Source organism: Miniopterus natalensis, chromosome 1 (assembly GCF_054644295.1).
Source record: "Miniopterus natalensis isolate mMinNat1 chromosome 1, mMinNat1.hap1, whole genome shotgun sequence".
Lineage (NCBI taxonomy): Eukaryota > Metazoa > Chordata > Mammalia > Chiroptera > Miniopteridae > Miniopterus > Miniopterus natalensis.
Genome location: NC_142081.1, coordinates 37,427,041 through 37,443,931, shown reverse-complemented (window position 1 = coordinate 37,443,931; position 16,891 = coordinate 37,427,041). Strand labels below are relative to the sequence as shown.

At 40.6% G+C, this 16,891-nt stretch overlaps 1 protein-coding gene across 1 annotated transcript in view; it reads right to left on the bottom strand.

Moving 5' to 3' along the window:
- NIN (ninein) overlaps positions 1 to 16,891 on the bottom strand; it is a 91,448-nt gene that overhangs the window by 26,696 nt on the left and 47,861 nt on the right. The window contains exons 8-17 of the mRNA XM_087820543.1: positions 14,542 to 14,688; positions 13,915 to 14,079; positions 12,855 to 12,991; positions 12,394 to 12,534; positions 11,975 to 12,149; positions 9,318 to 9,428; positions 8,846 to 8,935; positions 6,785 to 6,923; positions 2,758 to 2,879; positions 1,132 to 1,637 (exon numbers count right to left, since the gene is read on the bottom strand). Of these exons, the coding sequence (XP_087676669.1) occupies positions 1,132 to 1,637; positions 2,758 to 2,879; positions 6,785 to 6,923; positions 8,846 to 8,935; positions 9,318 to 9,428; positions 11,975 to 12,149; positions 12,394 to 12,534; positions 12,855 to 12,991; positions 13,915 to 14,079; positions 14,542 to 14,688 (1,733 nt within the window). The remainder of the gene's footprint in view (positions 1 to 1,131; positions 1,638 to 2,757; positions 2,880 to 6,784; positions 6,924 to 8,845; positions 8,936 to 9,317; positions 9,429 to 11,974; positions 12,150 to 12,393; positions 12,535 to 12,854; positions 12,992 to 13,914; positions 14,080 to 14,541; positions 14,689 to 16,891) is intronic.

The window sequence follows — 16,891 nt, the reverse complement described above, 5'->3', positions numbered from 1 at the left end:
TCCAGAAGCAAACAAACAAGCAAAACATTTCCCATGCATGAAAGGAGCTGCCAACCAAACAATTTAAGTACTTCCTAAAAATAGTTTTCACTTATGCCTCTGTGATTCATTTATACTGAGAAGGGATCTCATTTCTGACAGACAAGACCAGCAGCCATAATTCATTTAAAAGACTCAGTACTTAAATCTCTCTACATTTAGAAGAAAACTTTAGGAAAAAAAAAGTTCTTTGGCATACTCCTGGATGTATTTGTTTTTAGATTTTTAACCAAAAACTTAAACTGATATTTCAGGGTAAATGATCGAATGAATTTATATTCCCCTAACTTGGGGAATATAAAAAAAAAAAATCCTTTTAATTGTATACATTGAAGGATAGTAATCATATAAACAACACATTTTAAATTCATTGTGCTTTCGCCTCCTATTTAATGAAGTAGAACTGAGGTCATCAGAGTAAGAAGCGGCAAAGCCTTCATATGTACCTGAGATTTTATGCAAGTGAGGTAAGCACAAAGCCGTGTTTCATAACTCTGGGATGAAATGTAACTTTGCCCAGAATCTAGGTTATAAATAGCCTTTCTTAGAAAACAACAGGCCTGAACTAGGAAGGAATCACATTTGCGACAATCTTCTCCTCATTTGTTGTTCTTAAAGATACAAGTCTGAGCCCTGGCCGGGTGGCTCCGTTTGGGGCATCATCTTGTGCACCAAAAGGCTGCAGGTCTGATCCCCAGCCAGGGCACATACCTTGTGGGTTCGATCCCTGGTCGAGGCATGTACGGGAGGCAACCGATGGGTGTTTCTCTCTCACACTGACGTTTCTCTCTCCCCCTCCCTCTCCCTCTCTCTCTAAAAATCAATAAAAACAGATCTTCTGGTGAAGATTAAAAAAAAAAGATACAAGTCTGATACGAGGCATACTTTCCTCTTGTAAAAGAAAAACAGTTTCAATGACCCCAAGGAAGGCTTATGTCTGAACAACGGCAAAACAGGTCGAAAGACTAAGAATCTCGTGAATCAAGGGGCTACTGTGCCTTCTGATTTATCAGCGTCTCCTTAACTGACCGGAACGTCCGGTGCCTGTGACAGGCAGCACCCCAGGTTGTCCCATTTCCCCCCTTTTCTTACCTTCCCTCTTGAAGTTCCCTTTGGTGTTTTTCCAAGAGCTCTTTTCGCAACTCCTCTTTCTCAAGAGTGTGCTTCTCCACCAGGCTTTTCAGCTGCTCCTGGTGGAACTGCTCTAGTTCCTGAGTCAAGCCCCTCACCTTCTCTTCTGTCCAGGCGCCATTTCGAAGGAGTCCTTCCCTGTCTCGGTTCCAGCTCTCCTCCGCCTGCTCCAGCCGGTCCTTGAGCTCCGTCTCATGTTCCAGCCTCAGCCTCTCCTGCAGGAGAGTCTTCTCCTCCTCCCACTTCACCTGCAGTTGTTTCTTCTCCTCCTCGTGTCTGCAGTTAGTCGTATGTTGTGCCTCCTGGAGCACCGCTGCCTGGCCCTGAAGTTCCGCAACTTCATTTTTAAGGTCACTTATTTGTTTTTCCAAGACGTGCACTTCATTCTCATGCTTCTGCTTCATGCTCTCCTGCTCCCTGTCACAGGCAGCCTTGACTGCATCCAGCTGCTTTTCATAGTGGTGCACCTGAAGCCAAAAAGCGAGACCGCCGCCAAGTTATTCAGCTCGAGGCCATGGAAATGTGATGGGGCAGAAGTACTTTCTTTCCTACAATACGTTACTCAGTTTTCCCATTTTCTTTTAAAGTAACAATTCAAAAACACATTAAATAAGATTAAATCAGGCATGGTTTGCTTTCCTTTATTTTAATTTGGTTGAATTTTATTAGTTTCTGAACAACTCTATTAAAACTAACCAGACCTTCACATAGATACCATTTGTCTTCCCAGGCATCCTTTCCAACTGCAAACTTAGGGGCTTACCATACTTAATTAAATTCATATATTTATTGAACACCTATCAGGCATTCAGCAAGCCTCGTGGGGACATAAAGTTGGGTAAGACATAGTCCCTGCCATCAAGGAGAAACCTGTCTAGATGTGGTTATGACAAATACAAAGAAGTATACTACAAGGCAGAATAAAAAATATAAAAGGCATGAAAAAAAGAGCTACAATGTAACCAGGGAATTCAAAGGAGGGGAAAAAAAATCACATTTGGTGGGGGAAATTCAGGAATGGGTTCATGCAAGAGGTAATATTTGATATTAAACTCTGAAGGGTAACTAGACTTTTGAGAGATAGAAATAACATAGCACGTAACAGTATGAGCCAAAGAGCACAGTCTGATGAAAAACAGCAAACTGCCTGGTTTGACTGGAGGATAAGGGAACTCAAAGGAATGGTAAAAGAGAAAAACGGAAAAATAAATTGAAGCAACAAGGTTAAGGAAGGGTTTTGAAGGCCAACATTCAGAACTTGTATCTAAGAGGTAATGTTATAGCAAAGGGCTTTTTTAGTTTTATCAAGACATTTTTTAACAAGTTGAAAATAAAATAATGGCCTTCAAGTTTATGCTTGCTGGAAAATGAAGATCTTACATTTTGGAGAAACTCTATGAGGAAAAGGCCTTACCTTTGGCCTATAAAACCATCCTGAGGAACTGCGTTTCTGGTAGTCACCAAGACATGAGAGAAAATATATAGAAAGTGCTGCTCTATCGGAACAAAGAACTGAGAATGTACTACATACAAAAGCTTATCAGAACTCAAAGAAATTAGAGAACAGGACTGATAAGAAAGACTTACTTTATCTTCAAGTTCCAGTCTTAGATGACATAAGTCCCTGTGATGATGTTCTTTCATCTGTTCAATGACCAGCTCTGCCTCGATGCTCATATTCATTGGATTGCATTCTTCAGAATCAAGCCCTGAAAATACATGAGATCTGTTGACCCTGCCACATTGGACAATCTGAACAAAATGGATAAATTCCTAGAAATACACAATCTTCCAAAACTGAATAAAGAAGAATGAGAAAATCTGAATGGACAGATTACAACTAGTGAAACTGAAACAATAATCAAAAAAAACTTCCAACAAACAAAAGTCCTGGATGGGATGGCTTCACAGGTGAGTTTTACCAAACATTCAAAGAAGAACACACACCTATTCTTCTCAAACTATTCCATAAAATTCAGAGGGAGGGAAGATTCCCAAGCTCATTTTACAAGGCCAGCATTATCCTAATCCCCAAACCAGGTAAAGACACTACGAAGAAAGAAAATTATAGGCCAATATCCCTGATGAACATAGATGCTAAAATCCTCAACAAAATATTAGCAAACTGGGCCCAGCAATACATTAAAAAGATCATACACCATGATCAAGTGAGATTTATTCTTGGGGATGCACAGTTGGTACAATATCCGTAAATTAATAAATGTGATGCATCACATAAACAAAATGAAGGACAAAAATCATATGATCATATCAACAGTTGCAGAAAAAGCATTCAATAAAACTCAACACCCAATTATGATAAAAACTCTCAACAAAGTGGGAATGGAGGGAACATACCTTAACATAATTAGGCCCTATATGACAAATCCACAGCCAACATCATACTCAATGGGCAAAACTAAAAGTTTTGTTCCCTTAAGATCAGGAAAAAGACAGGGATGCCTACTTCCCCCACTCTTATTCAACATAGAACTAGAAGTCCAAGCCACAGCAATCAGACAAGAAGAAGAAATACAAGGCATTAAAAATAGGAAAGGAAGAAGTAAAACTGTCATTATTTGCAGATGACAGGATATTATAGACACAGAACACTAAAGGTTCCACCAAAAAACTACTGAAACTGATAAATGAATTCAGTAAAGTAGCAGGATACAAAATAAATATCCAGGAATCAGTTGCATTTTTATACACCAATATTAAACTATTAATAAGGAAAACTAAGAAAACAAGCCCATTTACAATTGCATCAAAAAAAAATACACACTAGGAACAAATTTAATGAAGGATATAAAAGATTTATGCTCATAAAATTATAAGACACTGAAGAAAGACAATGAAGAAGATACAAATAACTGGAAGCATATACTGTGTCTATGGATAGGAAGAATTAACATCATTAAAATGTCCATACCACCCAAAGCAATCTACAGATTCAGCGCAATTCCTATCAAGATACCAATGGCATATTTCACAGAACTAGAACAAATATTCCAAAAACTTAAATGGAACCACAACAGACTTCGAACAGAAACAGCAATCTTGAGAATGAAGAACAAAGTTGGAGGAGTCAGGCTATCTAATACTGAGCTATACTACAAGGCCATAGTAATTAAAACAGCCTCGTACTGGCATAAAAACAGATATATAGATCAATGGAATTAGAATAGAGCGCCCAGAAATAAACCCAAGCCTCTATGGTAAATTAATAGTTGACAAAGGAGGCAAAAACATACAGTGGGGTAAAGACAGTCTATTCAATAAATGGTGTTGGGAAAATTGGACAGATACGTGCAAAAAAATGAAAGCAGATCACCTTCTTACACTGCACACAAGGATAAACTCAAAAAGGATTAAAGACTTACATGCAAGACTCAAAACCATAAAAATCCTAGAAGAAAACGTAGGCAGTAAAATCTCAGACATTTCTCATAGCAGTATTTTTTCTGATATATCTCCTCAGGCAAGAGAAACAAACAGAAACAGACTCATAGATACAGAGAACAGACTGACAGCCTCTCAGAGGGGAGTAGGGGGTTAGAGGGCTGGGTGACAAAGATAAAGGGATTAAGCAAAAAAATAAATAACCTCATAGACACAGACAATAGTATGGTGATGACCAGAGGGAAAGCGGGTGGGGGGGGGGTGGTGAAAGTGGGTAGAGGGGATAAATGGGGGTGAAAGGAGGCTCACTTGGGGTGGTGGACACCAATACAATATACAGATGATGTATTGAATTGTACACCTGAAACCTACATAATTTTATTAACCAATGTCACTCCAATAAATTCAATACAAAATTTAAAAAAACAAACACACAAATTAGCTAGGGGCAATGGGGCAGGAGAATAAAAGACCAGCATACTTCCCGCTATGCCTTGAGGTATTAATTTCATGGGTCAAGATATCCAACTCACTATTCAACATTACAGAAGATTATTGTAATATTAATTCCTGTAGAATAGGTGGAGTCCCCACCTCAAATTACTGACTCAGACTTTAAAATAATCAATAGGGAGGGCTTATGGGAGGAGCTAGGGCTATGGGAACAGTTCTCACACTATACAAAATTGTGATAACCCTACGGGAAGAACTCTGTGTTTATATAATAAAGCTCTATGGTTCTAATTTCCCCTTCCTTTAACTTCCTTTTCCCCTTATATAAATACCCCTCCCGGTCGGTACACAGACTCGTGTGTGCACGTGGCTTGTCATGCACTGGGTCGCAACTTCTTCTTTTTCCTGAATAAATCTTTTTTGGTGATGAAACACCCAGTCAATATTATTTTTCAGTCGGCAAAACAAATAGGGCATAGTTTAGGAACACAGATATAGGAAGTCTGGGGGAAATTTTCTCAACTCAACCATATGAGTTCACTTTTGCAACTGCCCATGATGGTGACTGAGAGGGACACTGAAATGTAAAGTATTAAGTTGGGGGCTCAGCTAGTACATAGACAAAATGATTATATCTAATACTATGTAGAAATCTCTTAAGGCAGGGGACTCAAAAATATTTCTCGTGTGAGGGTACACAGGCAGATGAGAGAAAGGGCATAAATCCAGCATCTGGAATTGATGATCTTGCTTTGAGTTTTTGCTTCGTACATCACGGCATATCCCCAACTGGTGATACTTGGGGTGTCAACCACTCCAAGATGGTACAGCTTCATGCACCCATGAGGAGAAACCCCAACACTTGGTCATCTATGGAAAAGTCCAGAAAAGCTTCTGAAATGTATCATACTGTCACCTGGGCTCCATCCTTACACTACAGTAAGGCTACAGACGTAGAATCAGAGGAAAGGTCTCATTAAGCTCTTTTGTCCCTTCTCCATATAAATTCTAGAATTTATTTATTCTAGGATAAATAGGTACTTATAAGGACCTGTACTCCAGTAATAAGTAGCAGTGGACAAAACTATTTATAACAGGAGAATTTATTATGAGTCCTTTCTGAAATTCAAACTCAACACACTGGAAGAAAGAGGCAGGAGACCAGGAGGGAGGAAAAGAGCTGACAATGAGTAGAGGACGGTTCCCTAACAACTCTGCCTTCCAACCTTGCCATTCAAAATCTTCCTCAAAGACACAGGTAACCAACACATTTATTTTATTTGTTGTTTTGCAGAGGAAATGCAGACAGTTAGCACAGCCAGCATAAGAAAACCAAATTTTGTGGTTTCTGGCTGGTCCACTCTCCAAAACCATCGTCATGCCAGTCAGGCACTCTTTTAGAAAGGGAGGAGTCAGCAATAGCTCAGTGTCTGAATTCACACTTCCAAGGCCTGGATTCTCAGACTTGTGGCCAGGATTATTTTGTTTTTTGTGTGTTTTTTAAACAAAGCAAATATCTTTGTGGTTTGATTTTTCCATTCCTTTATTGTTGCATATCAAAATCAGATAAAAATATTCTCACAGAGGCTTCAAGAACAAATGAAAACACTGACCACAACGAAATAGCTCAAGAAAATAGTATTGCCAAAGTCTTTTTCTGTTGTTATTGTTGCCAAAGTTTGTCCATTTTACATTCAATCATGGATCAAAAAGAAAAGTCAAAGGCAGACTCTGAAAAGCTAGCGTCTGAATGGCTTACCCTGGTCAGGTTCAAGGCAACCACTGTTAACATCAAGTTCTTCCGACAGTGGGTTCTTCAAGGAAAGTCTGAAAGCTTTGCCTTGTGTACGATATTCTTCCAGCTCGGACTGGAGTTCATCCACTTGGTCTTGTAATACCTGGAGTTTAAAAACCAACATGAGTCTTAGATGTGACGCCAAGCAGCAAAAGAATAAATTGGACATCATCAAAATTAAAAGCTTTTGTGCTTCAAAGGATATCATCAAAGAAAGTAAAAAAAACACAACCTACAAAATGGGAGAAAAGTTTTTTGCAAATTATATATTTGATAAGGGACTTGTAACTATATAACATATAATAATATATAATATATAAAGAACTATTAAAATTCAATAATAACAAGACAAATAACTCATTTAATTATTCGGCAAAGGGTCTAAACAGTCATTTCTCCAAAGAAGATATACCAATGAGCAAGTGAAAAGGTACCATCATTAGCCATCAGTGAAATGCAAATCAAAACCACAATGACATACCACTTCACAGCCACTAGAATGGCTATAATAAAAAAGACATACCATAATAACTACTGACAAGGATGTGGAGAACCTGAAACTCTCATACTGGTGGAAATGTAAATTGGTGCAAACCCATTGGAAAGGTTTGGCAGTCCCTCAAAAAGTTAAACAGAGTGATCATATGACCCAGCAATTCCGCTCCTCGGTATGTACCCAAGAGAAATGAAAGTATATGTCCACACAAGAACTTGCACACAAATACTCACAGCGGCATTATTCATAATCTTGAAAACAACCCAAATGTCCATCAACTAATGAATGGATAAATAAAATGTGGTATAGCCATATAATGGAATATTATTTAGCACCTGAGAGAAATGAAGTACTGATACAAGCTACAACGTGGATGGACCTTGAAAACACTATGCTAAATGAAGCAAGCCAGATACAAAGAACCACATATTGTATGATTCCATTTATATGAAATGTAAAGCAAAGGCAAATCTATAGAGACAGAAAGTAGGTTATTAGTTGCTCAGAGCTGGGGTCATGGGAGAGAGAAAAGCAAAGTGAAATGGGAGTTTCTTTTTTGGGTGATGAAATGTTCTAAATTTGATTATGATAATGGTTGCACAATTCTGTGAATATGCTAAAAAACAGTGAATTGTACACCTCAAATGGAAGAACTGTATAGTTATGAAAAGCTTTCAAAAAAAAAAAAATAAAGAAGTGGGTGGATTTGGGGAATTTTTGGAGATAGAGCTGACAGATTTTACTGATGACATACTTAACTTTAAAGACATATAAAGAAAACACCTCTATTTGATTAGAGCCAAGAGCCAAAATTTAATTATAAAAATGGCATGAATATTTCATTTCTTTAGTCAAGATATACATATAAACTTCCTGAGAAGGCAAACTATGAACATCCTCAAGAGGAGGTGCTGTTTTCCCCATTTCTGCACAATTACAATGTTCATCTAAAGCAGTCAGAACTCAGTTATGCTTACTTACCTTGTTAGAATAAACAAGTGTTTGTGGTTTAAGAAAACCAATTCAAATACCCAAGCTAAAAAATCCAAGATTTCTATTATATATATAAGGATTTTTTTTGTCTCTTCAGGTAGAAATTTGTAATGACTTACTAGCTAAAGAGTTGAGTGGTTTCTGCTTTATTTGCATTTAGTAAATAAAGGAATGTAATCAGAAAGAAACTCCCACAGGACAAAAGCAAACTACATCAGGTTAGGTCTGTAATGATCAATCAGGAAGAGTTAATTTTGGAATATGCACATCAACATGACCACATATTCCTCTACTCGGAATAAAACTATATTTTTCTGTGAGCACCAGTTGTTTCCAACCTAGATAAAGCAGACTTAAATGCAGTATGTATGATTCCCTAATATTTCAAGATACTTAATAATAACATTAATACCTAACACTTGGGTTAAGTGCTTACAATATCCCAGGCTCTGCTCTAAGCACTTTCCACGTAGACACTCACTGAATCTTTACAACAAACCTACCCTCCGCCTACTAAGTTCTCTTCACTCACTCACCCTGCACTGCTGCTCATACTCATTTCTCATCTGCGTCAGCCTCTCTTCTTGCAGAAAGAATTCAGCACTGCTGGGATCGAGGTCACCAAACTAGAAAAGGAAAAACAGAAACTGTCATTTTTCCCAACTGCCCTTCTCTGACCTATAACATACCAAAGGTTCCAGTTTCTGGTGTTCACCCAGTCTCTTGAGTACGAAAGGAATGTGACATTTAAGCAGGAACACCACCAACTGGATGATGGGAAGAACATTCTAGAGGGATGTGTTCAACTAACACAGAGACCACTTCTCAGTGCCCTGCAATGTTTTCCTCACATACACCCTCTTAATGAACTCTCTGCAGAAATGACTGCTTCCGTTAGCCACCTAAATCATTCCCTAATAGGAACTTTCTCGGTGGCATTGCTTCTGCTCTTTTGGGTAAACTACACTTTGGGCTGCGTCTCAGGAAGTCACATTTAAACAGATTTACCTTTTCTGCTAACACATTTTCCAAATTTCGTTGAAGTTTGTTTGTCAGATTCTCATACTCTGCCAACTTCTCAGCATTTTCCAGCAGCTCATTTTCTAGACGACTGTTTTCCTGAAGAAATTTAGGGAAATTAAATAGGCACAGATTAAAAAATAAGAAAACTGTTGTGCCATTTTATATGAGGCAAAAATCAGTGCTGTAGATTGAGGATTTGTTCATTTTTGAGTTTCAGATTAGACAAAAGTAAATATTTAAAAAATGGACATTTATCTTATAATCTAAAATCTGCCTCCTCTTTCTTTCCAATCTTACAGAATTGTGCCATCCAATATGTAGCCACTTGCAGTCACACATGGATACTGAACACCTGAAGTATGTACAGAATAGCACACAGGCCTGTAAGTGTAAAATACACACCAGATTCCTAAGAGTTAGTGCAAAAACATAAAATAGCTCAATAATAATTTTTGTACACTGATTACATCAAAATGATAATGTTTGGAGATATTAGCTTAAATAAAAATGACTTAAAATTAATTCCACTTGTTCCTTTTTAACCTTTTAATGGGGCTATTTGAAAATTTGAAATTACATGTATGGCTTGCATTATCTTTCTAGTGGACAACATTGCAGCAGAAAATTTAATGACATCCAAAACATTTTCAACATATATTAAATGAGAGAAAACTGGTTCGTTCAGCTAACAGCAAAAGAGAAGTCAGAAAAACTACAAAAAGTAGAATAACCCTAAAATCAATTTTTATTTAGTGGTTTTAGAGCTTGGTTTATATTTAATTTACAATTTTATTTTGGTTTAAAGATGTAAAAGTTACACACATATAGGTTTTTCATAATTGGTATATGTTTAAGTTATTATAATAAAATAACACATAAAATGAAGTCTACAAAGGGTGGATTTTTACCCCTGCATATATAATACTTGTTAGAAAGACTTCCACCCCACATTTGTTAAAATATATATATCTATAGAATCACACAGACGTGCCATTCGACCTATTTTCTATTCCAATGTTAAAGGCTGATTGGAAGAACAGTATTTTCAAAGTACATTCTGCCAAAAGAATATAGAGCCAATATGTTAATACATTCTTGTTCACACCCTCTCACAGCAATATGAAGTAAAAAAGAATGTGCGTGAAGCATTTAAAAAATACTACCTTTCCCCCAAATGCCAATTCTACAACTCTAACCTTTCCAAGTACGTCTAAATTTAGATGTTAAATAGTGAGAAGCAATCTCGGTGTGTGAGGCCTGTGCTGGTGCTCTAGACACTGCGGAATCAGGTTCTGTTACTGACAACAGGGAATGCACAGTCTGGACCGTGGGGAGGGAGTTAGATACGCATACAATGACCTATGATGCGATAGAAAATTAAGCTATCTCTGGCAAGAACAAAGTAAGTGAAATGGAAACAAAAAAGGAATTTGGCCCGCAGTGTTGGGGAAAGCGGTGAAGGAGCACAAAAGCCCACTGAGGAGCCCGGCTGATGGCAGTTGCAGTGGGGTTGGGAGCAGGACACGGGGGGTTGCTGGCGGTTCCTGGCTACAAAGGCCTGAAAGCCCCATTTCAGGGGCCCTCAGTGCTACCCCACTGCACCCTTACAAAGGGTAACAGCACGATTGTAAGTGTTCTTTAGTAAGGTCACTCTGGTGGCCATACGGAGGTCGGACAGGTAGAAGAAAAGGCTGCACATCAAGTCCACTGAGAAATCGTGATGAACTCTGCACCTATTCAGACACAGCCTGTGGAAACGGAGAGGAAGTGGACACAGCTGAGAGGCACTGCACAGCATCAGCAAGACCTAAAGCCCGACGAGCGAGGATGACTGGGGATTTTAGTCCCCTGTGACGTACAGCACGTGGTGGTGACAGAGAGTAGGGAGCAAATTTGAGAGAGGAAATAGTTTGATGGTTAGGAAGCAAGAATTAGCTCAATTTTTGATGTGTGGAGTTTGGGAACCTTTCATAACCTCAACAGTAGTGAATATTCCACATGTACCAACTACCTTCCAGACACTGTCTGTGAATCGTCTCATTTAATGCCCGTATCTAGGCAGCGGGGTAAGGCTAACAATGGTGCCCATCTTGCATATTAGGAAACAGGTCTGGGTGCCCTGATCAAGGTTTTCCAGTCAGTAGTGGTATCCAGGTTGGAACCAGGCAGCCTGAGACCAGAACCCTCGTCCCCGCTCATCCCTGGACTACACTGTACCACAGCATCTGGTGTCAGGGCCCAGGAAAGACAAGGATCACTTCCTCTACGAGGTGTGGGGAAGGAGAGGATGTGTAAGGGAAATGGCACATTTGGAAGCAGGGAAGCAAAGCTGACGGGCTCTGTGTGGCAGGAGACAAGGTCATCTGCTCAGAGCGAGGGGGGTGGGGAAGGCAGGGGAGAGCATCAGCCTGAGGACCAGTGCAGCTTTGGGGGGAAAAAACAAGACACTAAACACCACCGTTGATGAACCAGAAGCCTGGATACCCCTGAAATCAAGATCCCGGGGTGGGGCTCTGCTACGTCTGGGTCATGACCCAGCGGGGTGCACTTTTGGGAACCTGTGACTGAGCCCTGTGCAGGCCTCTCACACAGCTGCGGCTTCCCCAGCAGGACACAGACCACAGAACCAACCGGAGGATTACCTTTAAAGAGAGGGCAAGGCGGTCCCGGACGTAGTTCTCTTCCGTTTTTGCCTTTTCAATTTCCTGCTCAAGTTCCGAACGCTGCTTGCCCACCTGCTGCATGATCTGCTCTCTCTCCTTCCGGAGTTCATTCTTCAAGGCTGCTATGCGCTCCTTGTACTCTTCATCCAGTTTCCTGTGAGAGGGAAAGACCGACAAGCTGCCATCAGAGCCCTGGGAGATCCCTATGTGGATTCACCAAAAATGGAAACAGAGTCAGAGAGGAGAAGCCACTTGAGAAAGTATCTAGTGCATCCTGCTTTCCTTTAGGTTTAGCAAGACCCCACTCACTCCAGCCAGGTGTGGCCAGCAGGCAGGCTGAGCCTGCGGCTCTGCGCCAGGGTGCTGGGCAAGGAGGGGCCCGCCCCTACCAGTCGCACCTGAGGTTGTATTCATTCCGCCGCTCTATGGCCGCATGGTGATCGTCCACTTCTGAGGCCATTAGAGACTTGAGCTTCTCAGCTTTGTCCAGATCTGACCGTAGCTTCTCTTTTTCTCTGACCACCTGATCAACACGCTCCCTAGAATCAGAAATAGACCGAGTTAAAGGGAAACTGTTTCTAAGCAACAAGTAGACCCAAAAAGACTCTCATCTGGCTTGCTTCAATACAAACTCAAAACCAAGACAACTAAAAACCTTCCAAAACAAAGACATTCCACAGCTCCCTTCAAAAACCTATGTGCACATTTAACCTCTCCCTCATTTTCACAGCAGAGATGATGGCAGATTAGCCACATTTGCGTATGGAATGAAAGAGGGTATGTCACAGGCATCTGAATGACTTGCTGGACAAGTAGAAAAGAGAATGAATGGAGCAGGTGAACCTTCTGCCCAACTCACAGCAAATGCCGGATCTCAGCTTTAAAGCTGGCCAGAGCTGCCTGGTGAATGCTGTTCTTGGTGACCAAAAGTTCATTTTCAAGGGCCAGGGTCAATTCTGTCAAGTTGACATTTCCATCAAGGCTGAAATCCAAGGCCTAGAAACCAAAACAAGTTCAGGAGAATCACAAGTTCTATCCTCTGAAAGCAGAAAATGAGGGTTAACCCAGAGAGCCAAATTCATAGTCTAGAAGACGGGTGATTACATTTCTTTAGTGATTGCCAAGGAATAGTCTTCAGTCCAGAACATGACTAAGTTCTCTTTAAGGAAACCATAACATGGTTATTTATGTTTTTAAAGAAAATGCTATCTGGCACTTTAAATAAACACAGTGGTATATTTCTAATCCTTACCAACCAGAGATCAGTTAAGAACATTTCTTTCTCTTTTTTAAAGCTGTGGTACATTTACACAATGGAATACTACTCTGCCATAAGAAGGAAGAAAATTTAACCCTTTGTGACAGCATGAATGGACCTGGGAACATTATGCTAAGTGAAATAAGCCAGTCAGAGAAAGACAAGTACCATATGATTTCACTCACATGTGGAATTTAATGAACCAGCTGAACTACCAAGCAAAATAGAGACAGACTCATAGAGAGCAGGCAGACAGCTCTTGAGGGGAGTGCTGGCGGGGAGGGGAGGGATTGAGCAAAAAAGAAAAAAAAAGAGAGAGAACACTGGACGGGGACAACAGTGTGGTGATTGCAGAAGTGGAGGGGGAGGGCTGGAGAGGAAAGAGGGTATAGAGGGGCTAAATGGTAATGGAAAAATAAAATAAAAATAAAATTTTAAAAAAGAGTATTTCTCTTATCAATTTAGGGGTTAAAAACATGGAAAGTAGTTAGCAACAGATTCCTGGTTAAAGTGGGTAGGCAAAGTTACCTCTTATTTCTGAGGTTTTGTGAACAGAAGTATCATTAAGGAGAAATCAAAGCAAATCACAGTTTCAAAAAAAACCTGGAATTTTTCAACCCTTTCCCGATTTGTCATTTTTCTGCCATTTTTGCTGCCACACCTTCAGGACCTCCTGGCTGTTCTCAATGCCCTCCTCCTGCCAGGTGTCCAGGATCCTCTCCACCGACGCGCAGCCCATCCCGTCATCCAGGCAGGAGAAGACCCGAAAGCCGATGGTACTGGTCATCGCCGACGGAATCGTGCGTCGCCCACTCTCATCGAAAGACTGGAAGGAGAAAGAGACTTGAGCGCGCTCAGGCATTTCCACAAGATGCTGGTGAAGGCGCAAACTGGTCAGTCCTGACGGCAGGGAGCAGATGTGTTTCTCCAATTCACACTGCGGGGGGGCAAAGTCACGCAGCCCCTTCGGTCTCCTTCTCCCAGGGGAGCCAAGGACGCAAAGCCTGTCAACAACCACCGCTCTTGCCAGAGATGAGACGGGTCTCTGCTTAACACCGGCCTTCCCTTTCGGCTAACATTAAGGGGCACAATTAGGGGTCTTCCCGCCCGTAATTGACGGTCGTTTCTCAAACCCAACTTTTCCTTCTTAATGGTAAAGTCTTTCTTAATCTTCCTTTGCTTCTTCCTCCCCCGTATTTTCCCTCAGACAACCGATGACGTCATGAAAAAGCAGTCACATGGGCTTGCCTTCTACTTACAAAGACACCCCTTCCCGTCTGTCCCTTACCTGCATGGAGAGATGCCTTTTCAACTGTCTGTACGGAGTCGATGCGGATGGCGTGAGGGATTTCCCATGTTTGAACAAGCCGTAGAAAAAGTCTTCTACACTCATGGTCCCGTCAGGATCAAGATTATGGAAGACTTCCTCAAGCACCTAGAAAAGGGTAACCATGTATTTTAAATGTTTCACTCAAAATAGCACAAGGCCCAAAGTACACTTCTGGCCAACAGAAATTGGCACCAATGTTGATCGCAGGAATCTAGAAATATAACATGTCCCTTTATTCTAATGTCACCAAATTTATTTTCCTTTTCAGTAATAGGTCCTTCCACCTCACACAAACTAAACAAAAGTCCAGTTCAGCACCTTCATAATCTTTACAAGTTATCAATTAACTGTATTTTTTTACTCACACTCTTAGAACAAGTAATCTTTTTTTTAAAATCTTCACTGAGGATATGCTTTTATTGATTTTAGAGAGAAAGGAGAGGAGGAAGGAGGGAGGGAAACAGAAACGAGAGACACAGAGAGAAGGAAACATCAATGTGAGAGAGAAACATCAATTGGCTGCCTCCTATATACTTCGCGACCAGGCATCAAACCTGCAGCCTAGGTATGTGTCCTAACTGGAAATTGAACCCAAAACCTTTTGGAGCATGGGATGGCACTCCAACCAACTGAGCTACCCAGCCAGGGCTAGAGCAGGTTAATTTTTAATGTTACTACACATTATTCTCACAAGTTAAAAAGTTACTTAAAAAATATAAAGATACAGCTTCCTAGTATTGTAACAGTAGAAGTTAGCTGGACATGGAGCCATTGTACTGTGGTGACTCTACATAATATTGTAGTTATATTAAATTTTTGACATTAGGATGTTAACACAGAGAATCTGGTCTGGGACAGATTGCAATGATCTAAGAGTTTGGGTCTGAAGCCCATGACTTGGGATTTAGAATCTTACTTGGAACAATACTGTGTGTTTTGGGTTTTTATTTGTTTTAATGCTTCAGCACCAGAGAAATGAAATTGGCTAAGAAGGATTTTGTGTGTGGGGGATGAGAAGGGTTCCAAGAGATGTAAAGAGCAGGGAATTTTGCCTGGTCATTTTGCAACCTCTGACAGTGGTCAAGTGGTCCTCATCATATAGTCGGGGAAGATGACACCAGACTGCAGTCCCTTCTACAGGCTTGCCTAGGAGATACTTTATTCCCTAGCTCAACAGAGGAATGGAAAGGGGAATAGTGTAGATGAATCACTGAAACACAAAACAGGGAGGGGAGCGAAAGACCTCTCTCTCCTGCTAGCAGTCGGATTCCTCTTTATTTGGTGGGGGCTAAAATTTTTCTATAGGAACATGCCTCCAAGGAACAAAACAGAAATCACCTGAGAATCTTGTTAAAATGTGGGCTCTAATATAGTTAAATCTGGGGTTGGGGCCTGAGATTCTTCATTTCCAGCAAGCTCTCAGGTGATGCCCATGTTGCTAAGTAATAAACAGGATAAACAACAAATTTACTCTTGCTGCATTAAGCCTACAGTTAAGTGGGTCCATTCTCTGTAACACATCCTCAAATTCTCAATATTCATTTCCTAAGTCTGGACTATAACTAGGATTCCTGTCATCTCAGAATTGTTGAATTTATTCTTCATGTAATTGCCTGAGGCATTTTTTAATCTCAAACGCTTTTTTCCAATTCCTATCCAATAGGAAACATCTGTTTCCATTTCTATTTATATACTTCCTGTGGAGAGGACTCTAAAACAAGAAAACCATTCTAAAGAGTGGAAATCTCTGGCAGGAGCAACAGTTCCTAATAGAGAATTGTGTGATGAAACTGAAAGGTATTTGGGTCAAGATTCTGAGGTTTCCAAGATCCCTTAGCTTCTCGGTCTTGTTCTTATCAACCAAAAGAACACTTTCTTAGAGGACTAGGGCTTCAGGACCATCGAACTAGAAGTCGCAGTAAAATCTAGCTGTGCTGACTGCAGTTAACAAGCATGTTTTGGCCTTAACCTTAGACCCACACTGCTTGACTTGGTGAACTTGGCCAAATCCATGCATAGCTTCTCGATTGCCTAAATCCATTCTACCCATCACCTGATCCATTCAAAGTGAGTCCTGCCAGTTATTGTACACAGGGGGGCAAATGGTGAATGAAAAGTGTGTGGATTCAGAAGCGGGTGGATGAGCAGGGTTGGGCTCAAAAAAATACAGGTCAACTGGGCAACTGGGGAACCCCCCACAGCCTGTGCAGGAGCCGAATCCAGAACCCCGAGGACATTCTTATTCCCCGTGATACACCAGCCAGGTCTCTGGATGGTTGATTTCCCAATGCGTAAGTTGTGAACTAAT